Source organism: Oncorhynchus gorbuscha, linkage group LG18 (genome assembly GCF_021184085.1).
Source record: "Oncorhynchus gorbuscha isolate QuinsamMale2020 ecotype Even-year linkage group LG18, OgorEven_v1.0, whole genome shotgun sequence".
Classification (NCBI taxonomy): domain Eukaryota; kingdom Metazoa; phylum Chordata; class Actinopteri; order Salmoniformes; family Salmonidae; genus Oncorhynchus; species Oncorhynchus gorbuscha.
Genome location: NC_060190.1, coordinates 25,178,585 through 25,198,914, shown reverse-complemented (window position 1 = coordinate 25,198,914; position 20,330 = coordinate 25,178,585). Strand labels below are relative to the sequence as shown.

General features: G+C 42.8%; 1 protein-coding gene and 1 long non-coding RNA gene across 2 annotated transcripts; one reads left to right on the top strand and one right to left on the bottom strand.

Moving 5' to 3' along the window:
* Positions 1-2,638: 2,638 nt before the first annotated feature.
* LOC124002576 lies at positions 2,639-5,196 on the bottom strand. The gene is made up of 3 exons (XR_006833074.1): positions 5,146-5,196; positions 4,968-5,046; positions 2,639-3,496 (listed from the first exon to the last, which is right to left on the bottom strand). It is a non-coding gene; the product is annotated as an uncharacterized LOC124002576 (long non-coding RNA).
* Positions 5,197-8,579: 3,383 nt separating this feature from the next.
* LOC124003801 (E3 ubiquitin-protein ligase TRIM39-like) lies at positions 8,580-14,446 on the top strand. The gene is made up of 2 exons (XM_046312374.1): positions 8,580-8,838; positions 12,572-14,446. The coding sequence occupies exon 2, from the start codon at positions 12,583-12,585 to the stop codon at positions 14,131-14,133; it is 1,551 nt and encodes a 516-aa protein (XP_046168330.1). The 5' UTR covers positions 8,580-8,838; positions 12,572-12,582; the 3' UTR covers positions 14,134-14,446.
* Positions 14,447-20,330: the final 5,884 nt, after the last annotated feature.

Genomic DNA, 20,330 nt, shown 5'->3' with positions numbered 1-20,330 from the left:
AAATGTATATTTGAGTGTTGTTTATGAAGTTAAATCATTGACAATGATTTGAGTGTACAGAATAGTTTTGTAGTTAACATCATTTGCAAGTGTGTACCTGATTAGTTGTGAAGATGAATCTGTAGTTCTAAGCACATTCTCAAACGTGTAAATGATGAGTTGTTTAGTTTATTAGGATCCCCATTAGCTACAGCTACTCTTCCTGGGGTCCAGATAAAGCCTACAAATACATGACAAAGTACAGAGCAGTAAATAGACAACTCCGTAAGATATATATTGAATTCAAAATCAAATGTCATACACCGAGTGTACAAAACATTAGGAATACCTTTGTACAAGTCATAATTCCATAAAACCTAGCAGTAAAACCTGAATGTGGTTCCAATCGTTTTTTCACGGTTCAGTATGGTATTTTTTTAACTACTTCATATAAGGTCTGTGTTTCGTGTAGGATTACCCTGGTGTGATGTTTTGATAACCGTGCAAATCTCTCTCGGACAAGGTAACTTTTATCAATATGTTTGCTTGTAATTAGCTAACACAACGTGCCATTGGAACACAGGAGTGATGGTTGCTGATAGTGGGCCTATGTAGATATTCCGTTACAAATGAGCCATTCCAGCTACAAAAGTAATTTAACAACATTAACCATGTCTACACGGTTTCTGATCAATTTTATATTTTTAATGGACAAAAAAAAAATGTGATTTTCTTTCAAAAACAAGGACATTTCTAAGTGAACCCAAACAGCAGCACAGAAGTTTGGACAAGTGAGATGCAAGACGACACTCACACACAGTATATGCGCATATGCATGGTAGATAAGACCAAAACAGCTGAGCAGTTGAGCCTCGTGTGAAAGCTCTTAGTAGTTGCGGAAATTGACCCACTCAGCTCTTTACTTTCTACATCATATCCCTGAGTCTACCTTCTTCATTAAGCTGTCCCGTTTATTTTTACGTCAGACAGTCCAGCACCATACAATTGCTTTCATTTTTGGTCTAATTCTCATTTCTGGAAAAGGCTGAAAATGAATGTTTAAAATCCAGGTCCTGTGACATGATTCATCAAAAGACGGGACCCTATACATGAGTCACAGAGAGGGCAATACAGACTAACTTTTGGAAGGACCCAGGAGAGGAGGGATGCAATTTTGCTGCCTCTCAGGTCATGTGATATCTGGGCATCAGTCCAAATTGTGTTATTACACAACTAGTTCAAGCCACTGTCTGCAAAAAGGTTTTTCTTCCCCAAACGCTATTATACCCTATGATTATGGTTTTTACCTTTTAATTTGTATACCTGTGTTATGATATCAAAACTAGAACAAGGAACTACTACTGAATAGTTGGATGGGAGACTTCTGAAACACTGTTGTGACTGGACACCACTAATGTTTACAACTGGAAAGCATTAAGATCAATTCGCTTAGCGGTTACCCTCATACAACTTGTTTGATGGTGAAATCACCTTATGGGGAGAAAAGCTAAAAACCTTAATTTTGAGTTACAGCAGCACACTGACAATATGCAGTGGGAAGGCAAGGTGTTGACTGGGCCAAAATGAATGGTAAAATAAGCACGTTGTCGTTATTGATACTGTTTCAACCCATTCTTTGTTTTTGTTGTCATAAGTCTTTCTTGTGTCAACTGAGCCATATTTTTTAAACTGTCTGTCCTTATAGTAGCCCACACATGCATAGTAATTTTACTCCTAATTGTATGGTCTTAAACTCTCATTACTTGAAAGGCTGTGAAAACAATGAACACATGAATATTGGGATACAAACCAAGGGTGTGTTCATTATACCGATTCTGTTGCAAAAGGTTTATTAAACGGAAGCAAGCGGAACGAAATGGGAAGGGACCTAGCTGAATTTGTCCAACATAATCTATTGTTTATTTCTCTTTTGGTTCTTAAATGTTTTCTGTAATAAATAATGATAACAGTAATGACAACTTGCAGCAATGCACCTCACTGATAACAACTACTGTTGGTGGTGCACAGGGCCAAGTAGACCAGAATGCAGCTGTTCTCACTCGGTAGCCTTCGAGAGGCAGAAACAAAGCTAGGCTCCTCTTAGTTTTCACTAGCAAAGACTGTCCTGCACCCTGATGGTAGGAAGGTGCACTAGTGAAATATTACCATACTAAAACCCATAGTCAAATGGCTTGAAACAGAGCATTTAGACAAAACTCAGGTTAGTGCTAGAGTTGAGATTTCATGTTAGTCTCGCCAATCTTCCCCAAAAATGGTAAATTAACCACTTTTAAGCTTACCAATATAATGACAGCATACTTAATATCTTAGGTGAATGGGTCAAAAATCGCTCAATTGTCATTTTATACAGCAAGCTGGCCACTTCAGTAAACTTTGGAAAGAACTTGAATGTGCTCATATTTTTGCAATATTTGAATATCAACTGACCGCGAGCTGAACAAGGATAACTTTACTATCTGAATGCCTTAGTCACACTACATGACAGCAGGATGGATACAAGAGTGGGAAGGAAGAATGCAACTATAGAACACTAGAGACATGTCTTGAGAGAAATATTTGACAGTGATAAACAAATTGGTAGTTCTAAAACATCTCGATGAAAAACTGAATGGATGAATCTGTCTTTTAGGATCAAATCTTTATTTCACAATAATAGTACTGAATTCATTGCAGATTACTCACATTTCAAGCATCATAAAATACTTTGAAATAACACATTAAAAGTATAGTTCTACAACCGAAATCCTACACTAGTGATAACAGTGGTGTATGGTTTCACAAATTGTAAACGTTCATGTGGTCTATACAATGTACCGTACACTGTGTTGGGTAATTGCAACCAACATTGGCAGGAAGGTGGAGATTTCTATGTTAGATATTTCACCAAAAAATAGTTTTCCTACATACCTTCACTACATTCAATGGTTCTGCGTGACATTTTTGACAAGTTCATTTAAGTTGAGGGGATGTTCCACTCAGACTACAAAGAGATCGCCTGGTTCTAAGTGAAAGGTACAGTACTCCGTTTAGGCATGAAGGTAGAACATAAGAGTGACTATAGCGCATCTGAAGGAGTGGAGTCACAGCTGCTGAGTCCCCTCAGCCTAGAGGAGAACATAGATTGGACATACTGTAACAGCATTAAACATGACAATACACACAAATACACGCATCATGGGAAATAGCAGTGAAAAGGTGGCCTAATTACACGGAGCAGAAAAAAATATAAACGCGGCCTGCAACAACCAAGATTTTACAGAGTTACAGTACATAAGGAAACTAAGTCAATTTAAATAAATTCACTCGATTCTAATCTATGGATTTCACACGACTGGGAATACAGATATGCATCGGTTTGGTCACAGATGTGTGGATCAGAAAACAAGTCGGTATCTGTTGTGACCACCATTTCCCTCGAGCGCAACATCTCCTTCGCGTAGAGTTGATCCGGCTGTTGATTGTGTCCTGTGGAATGACGTCCGACTCTTCAATGGCTCTGCCAAGTGAAGTTGAATATTTTCCCGGTATTTTTTAAATTATTTTTAAATCCATCCCAAGAATAAATCCCTTTTCTCCCGGGTAACCCAGTATTTTCCCGTTCAGAAGCATTATTAAGCATACACAGTAAATATGTCTGGCTTTGATTAAAGCTTTGTTTACCATGAATATTAAAACCTGTTGCTACCTGAGCCTGATTAGCCATATATTATACTGAACAAAAGTACAAACACAACATGTAAAGCGTCGGTCCCATGTTTCATGAGCTGATATAAAAGATCCAAGAAATTATCCATATGCACAAAAAGCTTATTTCTCTCAAATATTGTCTGCAAATTTGTTTGCATTCCTGTTAGTGAGCATTTGTCCTTTGCCAAGATATTTCATCCATCTGACAGGTGTGACATATCAATAAGCTGATTAAACAGCATGATCATTAAACAGGTGCACCTTGTGCTGGCAACACTAAAAAGGCCACTAAAATGTGCAGTTTTGTCACACAACACAATGCCACCGAAGTTTTGAGGGAGAGTGAAATTGGCCTGCTGACAGCAAGAATGTCCACCAGAGCTGTTGCCAGAGAATGTAATGTTTATTTATCTACCATCGTCTCCTCCAATGTCATTTTAGAGAATTTGGTAGTACATCCAACCAGCCTCACAACCGCAGACCACGTGTAACCACGTCAGCCCAGGGCCTCCACCTCCGGTTTCTTCACCTGCGGGATAGTCTGAGATCAGCAGCTGATGAAACTGAGGAGTATTTCGGTCTGCAATTAAAGCCCTTTTGTGTGAAAAAAAGCATATGTTGATTGGTTGGGCCTGGCTCTGCAATGGGTGGGCCCGCAAGTGGATGGTCCTATGCCCTCACAAGCCCACCCATGGCTGCGCCCCTGCCTCAACATGTGAAAATCATAGATTGGGGCCTAAATGAATTTATATCAATTGACTCATTTGCTTATATGAACTGTAACTCAGTCAAATATTTTGTTGCATGTTGCGTTTGCACTTTTGTTCAGTATAAATACATTTTATGAGCTCTACATTAACATTTAACGAGTCTAAGTCCAAATGATTGTGCCGTTATACAATACATACTGTATTTGATATAGGCTACTGCACATTAAGAGACAGAAAAACATAACATAAAAGGCCATAGATGTAGCTAACTATATGCTCTCTTGGGTAAATAAATCAAACTAGCTCCAGTAAGCTAATCTTTTTGAGTGTGAACTGTATTGCTGTACTGTATTATATATATGGACTGGAATTACGCACATCGTTCAAACCATGATAAAGCAGAAGAGACATGCGATTCTGGTGCAGCACATGCGGCCTGGAAAGTTACAAGTATAAGCTAGTGAATTTGATTTACATGTTGAAATATTATAGGGCCTATTTGTATAATTAGTAGGCTGACGCATATGCTGTATACCTTTCATAATATTTCCCCTAATGTTATTAGCCTACCTCTTTCTCTATTGTTGCCTCCTTCCATCCTTGCTTTCAACGGTTTCATTGTCATTATCTTCATCATTCTATTGACGTCCTTGAATAATGTAGGACTAGAATTAGATGCAGAACGCTTTCGCTTCCCTTACGAAGATTGAGCGGTTATGGGTCTGAATAAATAACTACTATAGCCTACCGTCATTGCGCCCGTTCACTCTTCTTTCAAACTACCCGTGAGTTCTATTGGCTGCTGTATTTAAGGTTCAGCAAAAAACTGCTTGGGTCCTTCTTGGAATAGTCTATTTGTATAAGAAATGCCCAGCAAGCTATTCTAGTCTAGCTTTTCCTGTATGGTACTCCAAGAGCTAAGGAGCGTTATTTAAGGAGAGGCCAGCAGAGCACAGGTACTGCTCAAGAGACAGAGGCTATAAATTAGAAGCTTATTCGGCATAAACCATCATGAATTATCTAAATATAAGGCTAATACTGCATTGAATGTATAACCTGAAAAAGGTAGGCATAGACATTTATTTATAGGGCTATATATAAATCTAGAACAGGATCTATTTTGGATGCAATTTAAATTTAGTTGATGGAGAGAGAGTGCTAGCGCATGTACTGATTTAAAGCAACGATATTTGAGTAATAGGCTGTTTTATAACAATGCAGCTGTAATTAAAAAAAAATCTTTATAATTAAAAAACAAGGGGACCCCGAAAACCAGATGGAGATAGGTCAATTAAATGTGCATTCTGTCTTTATATTACTGTAGCATAGGCTATGCTGCAGCAAATGTAGGCCTACCTGTCATAATACATTTTAAAAGTTACCATGATGAGACAGATGATAGGTCTACATCAGTGGAAGCTGCTGAGGGGAGAACGGCTCCTAATAATGGCTGGAATTGAGTGGAATGGATGGAATGGAGTGAACAGAATGGTATCAAACCCAAGAAAACCAGGAGGGAGGGGATGGCTGCAGTTTTAAGGGCTCCTAAACCAACTGCTATTTTGTGTGGGTTTTTTTTCACATTGTTTGTAACTTATTCTGTACCTAATGTTGTGGCTACCCTCTCTTATGACCGAAAAGAGCTTCTGGATATCAGAACAGCGATTACTCATCTCGAACTGGACGAAGATTCTTTAATGAGAGCACCAGCTGTTCTGGACGACTGTGTGATCATGCTCTCATGTTTACACATCGGATATAATTTAACAGTTCAATTTCACGCCATGCTGTCCATATTAAAAATGTATTATAATTTAACGGTTCTTGCAGTTATTCATCCCGGGTAAAGGGAGTGGTTTTGACAAGTAAATCCCGGTAACCGGGTTCCCGCCATTCAACCCTAGTGCTAAGTTGCTGGAAATTGGCGGAAACTGGAACATGCTGTCGTACACATCAATCCAGAGCATCCCAAACATGCTCAATGAGTGACACGTCTGATGAGAATGTAGCCCTTGGAAGAACTGGGACATTTTCAGCTTCCAGGAATTGTGTACAGATCCTTGTGACATGGGGCTGTGCATTATCGCTGAAACATGAGGTGATGGCGGCGGATGAATGGCACGACAATGGGCCTCAGGATCTCATAATGTTATCTCTGTGCATTCAAATTGCCATTGATAAAATGCAACTGTTTTCGTTGTACATAGCTAATGTCTGCCCATACCATAACACCACCGCCACCATAGGGCATTCTGTTCACAATGTTGATATCAGAAAATCATTCGCCCACATGACGCCATACACACTGTCTGCCATCTTTCCGGTACAGTTGAAACCACGATTCATCTGCGAAGAGCACACTTCCCCAGCGTGCTAGTGGCCACCGAAGGTTACCATTTACCAACTGATATCGGTTATGACACCAAACTGCCGTCAGGTCAAGACCCTAGTGAGGATGACAAGCACACAGATGAGCTTCCCGGAGAAAGTTTCTGACAGTTTTCACAGACATTCTTCGTTTGTGCAAACCCACAGTTTCATCAGCTGTTCGGGTGCTTGTCTCTCCTGGACAGCCGGCATGGTTACACATAGTCTGTGGTTGTGAGGCCGGTTGGACGCACTGCCAAATTCTCCAAAACAACATTGGAAGCGGCTTATGGTAGAAAAAAATGAACATTCAATTCTCTGGCAACAGCTCTGGTGGACATTCCTGCAATCAGCATGCCAATTGCACACTCCCTCAAAACTTGAGACATCTGTGACATTGTGTTGTGTGACAAAACTTCACATCTTAGAGTGGCCTTTATTGTCCCAAGCACAAGATGCACCTGTGTAATGATCACACTGTTTAATCAGCTTCTTGATATGCCACACCTGTCAAGTGAATGGATTATCTGGGAATTTTTATTTAAGCTCATGAAACATGGGACCAACACTTTACATTTGTGAGAATGTTTTATGCCTATTTGAGTAGAAAGTGTACTCGTTTGCTTTTGGATTATGTGCTCGCCAGATAAAAATGAGGTTGTAATCAGAGTATATATTGGAGGGCCTTGGTTGCATGTGGATTGTGATGTCATTCAGGTCTGTCCCAATAACCAGATGGAATTCAGTTAATTCTAACAATATGCTGTTCAGAGAATCAAAAAAAACATAGCATTATATGCATTTGGGGCATACACATTAATAAAGGCAATTGTCTTTCCATTTTGGATACATTTAAGGAAAGCGATTGTGCCTTGTTGGTCTTTGCCTTTACCCAAGATGGTGATTTAGTGTTTTTTATGTATTATTATGATACACCTTTAGTTGTGTTTGGGGGCTGATGGGAAAAAAACAGCCAGTTTGTACAAATGGTTCTGCATTCTATGTGCGTCCTTGTGGAGCTGGTGTGTTTATTGGAGCAATATAGTTTCTTGCTAGGATATCAACACTGCTGGAACGTTTGATAGGACAATGCAGGGCCTTTCCAATTCCAAGAGAGAATAGCCAGCGTTGACATTTTTTTTCAGAAAGGAATGTTATATTAATGATATACTTCTTCTCTTTAGTGGTGATAAGCCCATTGATGTGTAACAAAAAGCAGGAACCACAGGGAAACTCACCCATTGGTCACTCCCCACCCAGAAAACCATTAATGTAACCCCCCCTCCTCTTCCTAGCCCTCTCTTCGCAATTGTTCATCATGACCTGTAGGCCAAGTCCTCCCTGGGAGATAAATTAAATAGCCTGCCTTAAACGAAGGGGGACACTCATCAAAACGAAGAGGAAGAAAAAAGCTATTGTGTAGAAGCCCATATGGGACTGGCCATCTCTCCTTAGCACTAGTAAAAAAATAAAAAGGTTGTAGGGAAATAGCAACCAACTTATATTGCCATATTTTGCAATGTGCTGTAGCCCCACAAGGAAGCAGCCCCAGTCTGTGTCCATTGTTCATTCACTGGAGAGAAAAAACGTTTTTTTGGAACGTTTTTTTTATGTGGTCTTGAGTATATATATATTTTTATATATTCCAAAAATGTACTATATTCGTGGAACGACCCAGTTGCATTTCACCCATGGTGATGGACCTCTATATTTAGCCTACTTAGTAATAGAGAATATGACTGTTCTCGATTTTATGACTAAATGTGAACGCCCAGGTAACGTGCAAGATATCAGGAAGTAGGCAAATATTTCTTATCGTCATGGACAGACTGGCACTTGGTAGAAGTAGGCTATGGCTAATTTAAGACAACTATACATTTTATACAGTTTGCGTTTGACTATTTAACCTTCAGGCCTAACAATCTACATGGGAATTTTGCGCTGTCATTCAAAATACGTGCTCTGAACATGACAGTTCCTCACCTGCCAATCCAAAAATTCCTTCGCATTGCGTGTGAGAAAACAAATATTGCATTATAAATTCAGTCATCACTACCAAACAACAGGATTGTAGGTAAGTCAAACTTTTGTTTTGGTTAATTGATGCTGCATAGGCTGGGTTTAGACAGGCAGCCCAATTCTGATCTTTTTTTCCATTCCACAAATTGGTCTTTTGACCAATGACATCAGATCTTTTTCAGAGCTGATCTAATTGGTCAAAAGACCAATTAGTGAAAAAAATATCAGAATTAGGCTGCCTGTCTAAATGCCAGAAATAGGTTACCTCTAGTTCGTTGGCCATTCCTAAAGGGTAAATTAATGTGGGTTTTGGATAAGTAAGGAGTACGGAGATCTGATACATTTTGTTCTATGAGATAAAATCAAAGAGTTAACCTTTATGAATTATGAAGCCTTTATGTGCTTGTTTTCAATACATAAATGATCCACAATTCACAAAGTGATGTGAGCTGATGATGATGACCTCAGAACAAAATGTACAAGATCTTCTAAGCCTGTGTTTACCACAGACCTTATTTCCAGCTTTTATCTAAAAACCCTCCAAAAAAAAACAATTCATTTCCCCATAGGCTTTGGCCAACGAGAGTTACCCTCCGTTCGTGCCTACAAAAATACGCCTTTACTATTCAATCAATCACATGTATTTATAAAGCCCTTTTTACAACAGCAGATGTCACAAAGTGCTTATACAGAAACTCAGCCTAAACCCCCAGAGTTTAGAGTTATGGAGGGTGCAACAAGTCAGCATCTCAGGATTAAAAGTCAGGTGGATTTTCATAGCCGAGCATTCAGATGTCAAGACAGCTGGAGAGAAAGAGAGCGAGATCACAGGGAGTTTAAACTTAGCTTGGGTGCCAGTCTGTTTCTGCTCTCTTGCCAACTCCTAATGGAATTGTCTCGCCAAACTTTAAGCATGACCAGGAGTGGAATGATAGACATTTACATTACATTTAAGTCATTTAGCAGACGCTCTTATCCAGAGCGACTTACAAATTGGTGCATTCACCTTATGACATCCAGTGGAACAGACACTTTACAATAGTGCATCTAAATATTTTAAGGGGGGTGAGAAGGATTACTTTATCCTATCCTAGGTATTCCTTAAAGAGGTGGGGTTTCAGGTGTCTCCGGAAGGTGGTGATAGCTACACAGTCTGGTACCCAGGCTAATCGTGTTATCCCATTGCAACGCCCCTCATATGCTAAACCAATATTGGACCTTGAGCCTGATAAGGGACAATACATTTTGTGGTGAGATCATCTGACATGTTGCCAGAGTTTAGCTTAGTCACTCAATCAACAATTGGAATATTGTTTTTAGATTTCCAAAGCAAAAACATTGCTGACTTTCTTTATTAATTATGAATAAATATAGACTATACCTCACTCTCAAAAGAACTAGATGACATGCTTTGGGTAAGATTTGTTGCATTTCTAGACTAGTTCAAGTCAAATGAATAGAGTTGACACACGCACTCAATATAATTAGGCCTACTCTACAAGATGATGTACTAATATATACTGAACAAAAACATAAACGCAACATGCAACAATTTCAAAGATTTTACTGAAGTACAGTTCTTAGAAGGAAATCAGCCAATTGAAAGACAGAAATTAGGCTATAATCTATGGATTTCACATAACTGGGCAGGGGAGCAGTCATGGGTGGGCCTGGGAGGGCATAGACCCACCCATTGGGGAGCCAGGCCCAGCCAATCAGAATTTGTTTTTCCCCAAAAAAGGGCTTTATTACAGACAGGAATACTCCTCAGCACTGCTCTCTCTGTTAGATTAACCTGAAATGATTAAAGATGTACTCGGTAGGCTTTCTTTAATAATCCTGAGTAATGTAAAAACACACATAAATCAGGTTTTTCCCCTCCAAACACATACTCTGACATGGGATACACTCACACATTGAGGTCTCCTTCAGTTGTATTGAAATATTTACTCTGAGTGTACAAAACATTAAGAACACCTTCATAATATTAAGTTGCATCCCAGAATTCACTTGGGTCGGTCGATGGCATGGAAAGAGCAGGTGTTCCTAATGTTTTGTACACTCAGTGTAAAACGTAATTAAAAATAAGAAATAACGACAATTGAAGTCGGAAGTTAACATACACTTAGGTTGGAGTCATTAAAACTAGTTTTTCAACCACTCCACACATTTCTTGTTAACAAACTATAGTTTTGGCAAGTCGGTTAGGACATCTACTTTGTGCAACTATTGTTTACAGACAGATTATTTCACTTATAATTCACTGTATCACAATTCCAGTGGGTCAGACGTTTACATACACTAAGTTGACTGTGCCTTGAAACAGCTTGGAAAATTCCAGGAAATTATGTCATGGCTTTAGAAGCCTTTGATAGGCTGATTGACATCATTTGAGTAAATTGGAGATGTAGCTGTGGATGCATTTCAAGGCCTACCTTAAAACTCAGTGCCTCTTTGCTTGACATCATGGGAAAATCAAAGGAAATCCGAGACCTCAGAAAAAAATGTGTTGACCCCCACAAGTCTGATCCATCCTTGGGAGCAATTTCCAAATGCCTGAAGGTACCACATTCATCTGTACAAACAATAGTACGCAAGTATAAACACCATGGGACCACGCAGCCGTCATACCGCCCAAGAATGAGATGCGTTCTGTCTCCTAGAGATGAACATACTTTGGTGCGAAAAGTGCAAATCAATACCAGAACAACAGCAAAGGACCTTGTGAAGATGCTGGAGGAAACAGGCACAAAAGTATCTATATCCACAGTAAAACGAGTCCGACATCAGCATAACCTGAAATACCATCAGCAAAGAAGAAGCCATAAAAAAAGCCAGACTACGGTTTGCAACTGCACATGGGGACAAAGATCATACTTTTTGGAGAAATGTCGTCTCGTCTGATGAAACAAAAATAGAACTGTTTGGCCATAATGACCCTTTTTCCTCCTATGTTTGGAGGGAAAAGGGGGAGGCTTGTAAGCCAAGAACACCATCCCAACCGTGAAGCACGGGGGTGGCAGCATCATGTTGTTGGGGTGCTTTGCTGCAGGAGGGACTGGTGCACTTCACAAAATAGATTGCATCATGAGGGAGGAAAATTATGTGGATATATTGAAGCAACATCTCAAGACATCAGTCAGGAAGTTAAAGCTTGGTTGCAAATGGGTCTTCCAAATGGACAATAACCCCAAGCATACTTCCAAAGTTGTGGCAAAATGGCATTAGGACAACAAAGTCAAGGTATTGGAGTTGCCATCACAAAGCCCTGACCTCAATCCTATAGAAAATTTGTGGGCAGAACTGAAAAGGCGCCAGTTAGCAAGGAGGCCTACAAACCTGACTCAGTTACACCAGCTGTCAGGAGGAATGGGCCAAAATTCACCCAACTTATTGTGGGAAGCTTGTTTGACCCAAGTTAAACAATTTAAAGGCAATATTAGCAAATACTAATTGAGTTTATGTAAACTTCTGACCCAATGTGATGAAAAAAATCAAATGTGAAATAAATCATTCTCTCTACTATTATTCTGACATTTCACATTCTTAAAATAAAGTGGTGATCATAACTTACCTAAGACAGGGAATTTTTATTTGGATGAATTGTCAGGAATTGTGAAAAACTGAGTTGAAATGTATTTGGCTTAGGTGTATGTAAACTTCCGACTTCAACTGTATACACTCCTAAATGCTTGCAAAGTTACTTGAATTCATTTTAATTTATTTTGCCGTTACTCTCCTTTCATGTTTTGTTTTAGTCTTTTCTGTTTTTATATTGTGCATTATAGAGCCTGCCAACATGTCACTGTGTGAGACTGAAGGACCCTTGCTGCTGGACCTGAGCTGCCCTATCTGTCTGCAACTCCTCTCTGACCCCAAGTCCCTGCCCTGCGGCCACGTCTACTGCTTGGCCTGCCTTGGGAAGTACATGGACACTGGCATGGCCAGCCACTTCTGCCCTGAGTGCCAGGTCGAGTTCCAGGTCTCCCAGGCCCTTGGGAATAACTTCAAGATGTGCAGCATCACCGAGAGCTATGAAGCCACCACTGCAGGAAAGGTCAGCTCTGTCACAGATGGAGATGGTGGTGATTGCCACCAAGGGGTAGTGTCACCTGACCAGAGCAACGGTGAGACGTCTGAGTGTCTATTAGACATAGAGCAACAGGAGCCACATCATACAGGGAAGGAGGCATCTGAGACAGGCTTGGGAGATACGTCTGCAGTGTCCCCTACTCCTCAGAAGGAAGAACGGCTGGTGGATGTAAGGACCGAGACGGAGACGGCGATGATGGACAAGTCTAAACTACTATTAGCATCTCAGGTAACGGAGCTGACGCTGAGGCTTCAGTTGGCTGAGGACCGACTGAGGGAGGAGGAGGCGAGGGAGGCCGAGGTCAGGACCACCAACGCCCTGTTGAGAAAAAGGGCGGCCGAGCTGCTAGAGCAGATGACGGAGCTGACTCTCAACTATGTTAGTGGGATGACGGAGTTGATCGAGATGGAACTGCGTCCCAGTGAGGAGAGCATGGGCGGACGTGTGTGCCAAGCCTCTGAGCTCAGGGAGAAGTTGAGAGAGGGTCAGCTTCGAGCCAAATCACTCCTGACCGAGCAAGACAGTGGGGTGTTCAGTGACGGGCTTCAGGCGGAACAACCGCACATCATGAGGCTGATGGTCCAGAAACCTCTAGAGGAGTTGGACAACAAGTCAAAAGTGAACCCGGGCCGTGCTTGCGCTGAGCTGGAACGGAGAAGTGCGGAGTTAAGGGCAGGAGTCGGGGCGGCTCAACGCTCTCTGCACTGCGTCCTCAACCCCTCAGAGGTGACCTTTGACCTAGACACGGCCCACCCCAGCCTGGTCCTGTCAGAGGACCTGAAGACGGTGACCTTCAGCACCAAAAAGCAGCCCTACCCGGCCCTGCCAACGAGGTTCAGTAGCTTCCTCCAGGTTCTGAGCACTCAGAGCTTTTGGGGAGGCGAGCATCACTGGAAGGTGGAGCTGGACGGATATTCTCCGTGGATAATTGGGGTGTGCTACAACAAGGCGGTAGCACGCAGCGGGCTAACAAGCGCCCTGGAGAGCAGCCAGGGCTCCTGGTGCCTGATGTGGTTCAACAACCTGCTGAGGGCCTTCGAGCAGAGCCATGACATCCCCCTGAAGAGAACCCTGGCAGTACACAGACTGGAGATCACGTTGAGCTTTAAGACTCAGAGGCTGAGCTTCTATAACATCAGCCAATGCAGTGGGAAGACTCACGTGTATACCTTTAAGGCGAACCTCACGGAGCCGGTGCATCTGGCCTATAGGATGATGTCAGGTCAACCGAAGGCACACATAACAGTATGCTCTTGAACTGTCAATGGAACAAAAGAGAACCACATAAAAGATTACATTGACTCTTGTTTTTGTTAATCCTGTATTCATATCAAACTTTTTTGTTATTTACATGTAATTGTGTTTCAAGTATTTGTGGAGACAGAGGTGTTTTGGTCTGTGAATGACACTAAAGAGAAAGAGTTCTGGTTTACATTGAATGACACATTATGTCATGTTTTGTCATTGATTATCATGTCTTGTCCCTGTGCTTCCCCTTCTATTCGTTTCCCTCTGCTGGTCTTATTAGGTTCTTTCCCTCTTTCTATCCCTCTCTCTCCCCCTCCCTCTCTCACTCTCTCGCTCTCTCTTCTCTCTATCGTTCCGTTCCTGCTCCCAGCTGTTCCTATTCCCCTAATCAATCATTTAGTCTTCCCACACCTGTTCCCGATCCTTTTCCCTGATTAGAGTCCCTATTTCTCTCCTTGTTTTCCGTTCCTGCCCTGTCGGATCCTTATCTATTGTTCACCGTGCTGTGTCTATGTATTGCCCTGTCGTGTCGTGTTTCCCTCAGATGCTGCGTGGTGAGCAGGTGTCTGAGTCTGCTAGGTTCAAGTGCCTTCCCGAGGCAACCTGCAGTTCTTGATCAAGTCTCCAGTCTGTTCTCGTCATTACGAGTAGTATTATGCCTTTTGTTTGTATAGTAGCTTTACTGGATTAAAAACTCTGTTTTCGCCAAGTCGCTTTTGGGTCCTCATTCACCTGCATAACACATTACCCTTTGGTAGCGTAGGCCTCATTGAAATGACCAAACTAATTGATTTCAAATCGAATCAATTTATATAGCCCTTCGTACATCAGCTGATATCTCAAAGTGCTGTACAGAAACCCAGCCTAAAACCCCAAACAGCAAGCAATGGCCAGTCCTCTTCTGGCTGTGCCGGGTGGAGGTTATAACAGAACATGGCCAAGATGTTAAAATATTCATAAATGACCAGCCTGGTCCAATAATAATAAGGCAGAACAGTTGAAACTGGAGCTGCAGCACGGCCAGGTGGACTGGGGACAGCAAGGAGTCATCATGTCAGGTAGTCCTGAGGCATGGTCCTAGGGCTCAGGTCCTCCGAGAGAGAGAAAGAAAGAGAGAATTAGAGAGAGCACACTTAAATTCACACAGGACACCGAATAGGACAGGAGAAGTACTCCAGATATAACAAACTGACCCTAGCCCCCCGACACATAAACTACTGCAGCATAAATACTGGAGGCTGAGACAGGAGGGGTCAGGAGACACTGTGGCCCCATCCGAGGACACCCCCGGACAGGGACAAACAGGAAGGATATAACCCCACCCACTTTACTAAAGCACAGCCCCCACACCACTAGAGGGATATCGTCAACCACAAACTTACCATCCTGAGACAAGGCTGAGTATAGCCCACAAAGATCTCCGCCACGCCGCAACCCAAGGGAGGGGGGCGCCAACCCAGACAGGATGACCACATCAGTGACTCAACCCACTCAGGTGACGCACCCCTCCCAGGGACGGTATGACAGAGCCCCAGTAAGCCAGTGACCCCTGTAATAGGGTTAGAGGCAGAGAATCCCAGTGGAAAGAGGGGAACCGGCCAGGCAGAGACAGCAAGGGCGGTTCGTTGCTCCAAAGCCTTTCCGTTCACCTTCCCACTCCTGGGCCAGACTACACTCAATCATATGACCCACTGAAGAGATGAGTCTTCAGTAAAGACTTAAAGGTTCAGACCGAGTTTGCGTCTCTGACATGGGTAGGCAGACCGTTCCATAAAAATGGAGCTCTATAGGAGAAAGCCCTGCCTCCAGTTGTTTGCTTAGGAATTCAAGGGACAATTAGGAGGCCTGCGTCTTGTGACCGTAGCGTACGTGTAGGTATGTACAGCAGGACCAAATCAGAGAGATAGGTAGGAGCAAGCCCATGTAATGCTTTGTAGGTTAGCAGTAAAACCTTGAAATCAGCCCTTGCTTTGACAGGAAGCCAGTGTAGGGAGGCTAGCACTGGAGTAATATGATCAAATTATTTGGGTCTAGTCAGGATTCTAGCAGGCCGTATTTAGCACTAACTGAAGTTTATTTAATGCTTTGTCCGGGTAGCCGGAAAGTAGAGCATTGCAGTAGTCTAACCTAGAAGTGACAAAAGCATGGATTCATTTTTCTGCATCATTTTTGGACAGAAAGTTTCTGATTTTTGCAATATTACGTAGATGGAAAAAAAGCTGTCCTTGAAATGGTCTTGATATGTTCTTCAAAAGAGAGATCAGGGTCCAGAGTAACGCCGAGGTCCTTCACAATTTGAGACGACTGTACAACCATTAAGATTAATTGTCAGATTCAACAGAAGATCTCTTTGTTTCTTGGGACCTAGAACAAGCATCTCTGTTTTGTCCGAGTTTAAAAGTAGAAAGTTTGCAGCCATCCACTTTCTTATGTCTGAAACACATGCTTCTAGCGAGGGCAATTTTGGTGCTTCACCATGTTTCATTGAAATGTACAGCAGTGTGTCATCCGCATAGCAGTGAAAGTTAACATTATGTTTTCGAATGACATCCCCAAGCGGTAAAATATATAGTGAAAACAATAGTGGTCCTAAAACGGAACCTTGAGGAACACCGAAATTTACAGTTGATTTGTCAGAGGACAAACCATTCACAGAGACAAACTGATATCTTTCCGACAGATAAGATCTAAACCAGGCCAGAACTTGTCCGTGTAGACCAATTTGGGTTTCCAATCTCTCCAAAAGAATGTGGTGATCGATGGTATCAAAAGCAGCACTACGGTCTCGGAGCACGAGGACAGATGCAGAGCCTCGGTCTGATGCCATTAAAAGGTCATTTACCACCTTCACAAGTGCAGTCTCAGTGCTATGATGGGGTCTAAAACCAGACTGAAGCATTTTGTATACATTGTTTGTCTTCAGGAAGGCAGTGAGTTGCGGCGCAACAGCCTTTTCTAACATTTGTGAGAGGAATGGAAGATTCGATATAAGCCGATAGTTTTTAAATATTTTCTGGGTCAAGGTTTGGCTTTTTCAAGAGAGGCTTTATTACTGCCACTTTTAGTGAGTTTGGTACACATCCGGTGGATAGAGAGCCGTTTACTATGTTCAACATAGTAATAACATTTCCCAACATGATTTACAAATCTCCAACAAATATGTCCTTGTTCTTCAATGAATGTATGTTTTTGTCAATAAAGAAACGGTTTGGGACAATAAATTGATGATATGTCAAACCAATGACTGTATACAGTTGCAAGTGAAAGCCTACACAGTCTTCACATTTTGCTGCCTTAAAATTAAATCTCAGAAGAGAATACATTTGACATTGTTCCTACCGATCAACACAACCAACTCAACATTTCCAAAGTTAAAGAATAATTCTAGAATATTTTCCAAATTAATACGAAAAACAAAGAAGTCTTGATTGTGTTTGAACAGATTTCGGAGGGAATAAACCCTCTCACATGGTCCTCTCGCATTGCCTCTTCTTCTCTGAAAACATGTGCAGTTTGAGCAACTCCAGGAAGTGACTCTGCAGGCTAGAGTGTTGCTCCTTCTCATTGAGTAACTCAAGTTGAAGGCTGGGGGTACTGCAACTAAAATAACCTTATAACTTCTTCTGTGTGCGATTTTAAAATAATCGGTTCAAGGACATACATCTGGTGTATTAGAAGCAATTCACTTTAATGGGGAATCCTGTTTTCAGCAAACGCAGGTCAAGTTCCCCTGCTCAGATGTTGCATGCATCAACCAATGGTTGCGTGCTACATCATCGACTCATCGACTGACAGATTGTTATAACATATTTACATTTACATTTACATTTAAGTCATTTAGCAGACGCTCTTATCCAGAGCGACTTACAAATTGGTGCATTCACCTTATGATATCCAGTGGAACAGCCACTTTACAATAGTGCATCTAAATATTTTAAGGGGGGAGGGGGTGAGAAGGATTACTTTATCCTATCCTAAGTATTCCTTAAAGAGGTGGGGTTTCAGGTGTCTCCGGAAGGTGGTGATTGACTCCGCTGTCCTGGCGTCGTGAGGGAGTTTGTTCCACCATTGGGGACCAGAGCAGCGAACAGTTTTGACTGGGCTGAGCAACTGTACTTCCTCAGTGGTAGGGAGACATGGATGAACGCAGTGCCCTTATTTGGGTGTAGGGCCTGATCAGAGCCTGGAGGTACTGAGGTGCCGTTCCCCTCACAGCTCCGTAGGCAAGCACCATGGTCTTGTAGCGGATGCGAGCTTCAACTGGAAGCCAGTGGAGAGAGCGGAGGAGCGGGGTGACGTGAGAGAACTTGGGAAGGTTGTTGCGGCGTTCTGGATGAACAATGGCACAGGCAGGGAGCCCAGCCAACAGCGAGTTGCAGTAATCCAGACGGGGAGATGACAAGTGCCTGGATTAGGACCTGCGCCGCTTCCTGTGTGAGGCAGGGTACTCTGCGGATGTTGTAGAGCATGAACCTACAGGAACGTGCCACCGTCTTGATGTTAGTTGAGAACGACAGGGTGTTGTCCAGGATCACACCAAGGTTCTTAGCGCTCTGGGAGGAGGACACAATGGAGTTGTCAACCGTGATGGCGAGATCATGGAACGGGCAGTCCTTCCCCGGGAAGAGCAGCTCCGTCTTGCCGAAGTTCAGCTTGAGGTGGTGATCCGTCATCCACACTGATATGTCTGAGACATGCAGAGATGCGATACCTGGTCATCAGAAGGGGGAAAGGAGAAGATTAATTGTGTGTCGTCTGCATAGCAATGATAGGAGAGACCATGTGAGGTTATGACAGAGCCAAGTGACTTGGTATATAGCGAGAATAGGAGAGGGCCTAGAACAGAGCCCTGGGGACACCAGTGGTGAGAGCGCGTGGTGAGGAGACAGATTCTCGCCACGCCACCTGGTAGGAGCGACCTGTCAGGTAGGACGCAATCCAAGCGTGGGCCGCGCCAGAGATGCCCAACTCGGAGAGGGTGGAGAGGAGGATCTGATGGTTCACAGTATCGAAGGCAGCCGATAGGTCTAGAAGGATGAGAGCAGAGGAGAGAGAGTTAGCTTTAGCGGTGCGGAGCGCCTCCGTGATACAGAGAAGAGCAGTCTCAGTTGAATGACTAGTCTTGAAACCTGACTGATTTGGATCAAGCAGGTCATTCTGAGAGAGATAGCGGGAGAGCTGACCAAGGACGGCACGTTCAAGAGTTTTGGAGAGAAAAGAAAGAAGGGATACTGGTCTGTAGTTGTTAACATCGGAGGGATCGAGTGTAGGTTTTTTCAGAAGGGGTGCAACTCTGAAGACGGAAGGGACGTAGCCAGCGGTCAGGGATAAGTTGATGAGCGAGGTGAGGTAAGGGAGAAGGTCTCCGGAAATGGTCTGGAGAAGAGAGGAGGGGATAGGGTCGAGCGGGCAGGTTGTTGGGCGGCCGGCCGTCACAAGACGCGAGATTTCATCTGGAGAGAGAGGGGAGAAAGAGGTCAGAGCACAGGGTAGGGCAGTGTGAGCAGAACCAGCAGTGTCGTTTGACTTAGCAAACGAGGATCGGATGTCGTCGACCTTCTTTTCAAAATGGTTGACGAAGTCATCTGCAGAGAGGGAGGAGGGGGGGGGATATGATGTGGTTATTGAAGCTGATACTTCAAATAACTATCATTACACACCTATCCAGGCGTTGTACAATCTGGCATGGGGCAGCAACATCTGGGCAAAGGAAAGCATCCAATGCCTGCTGTATGTGGTCGGCCGTGAACATTCATGGCTTCAATAAGAGGGGGCAGTAATTCTCCTGTGTCAAACAGATACCGATGGGACCCCATGGCATGGAGTGCTACAATGTATTGAATGCAGTAATAGTTATGGTTTGTCTTCATATATACAAGATACATTAATGCCAACCTAAATTGTTTATATGTAATAAGAATTGTAAAGTATTACATACTACTGGTTACATCGATGGGACCACAGTGGAGAAGGTAGAAAGCTTCAAGTTCCTCGGCGTACACATCACTGACAAACTGAAATGGTCCACCCACACAGGTAGTGTGGTGAAGAAGGCACAACAGCAACAGCGCCTCTTCAACCTCAGGAGGCTAAAGAAATTTGGCTTAACACCTAAAACCCTCACTTTTACAGATGCACAATCGAGAGCATCCTGTCAGTCTGTATCACCGCCTGGTACGGCAACTGCACCGCCCACAAATGCAAAG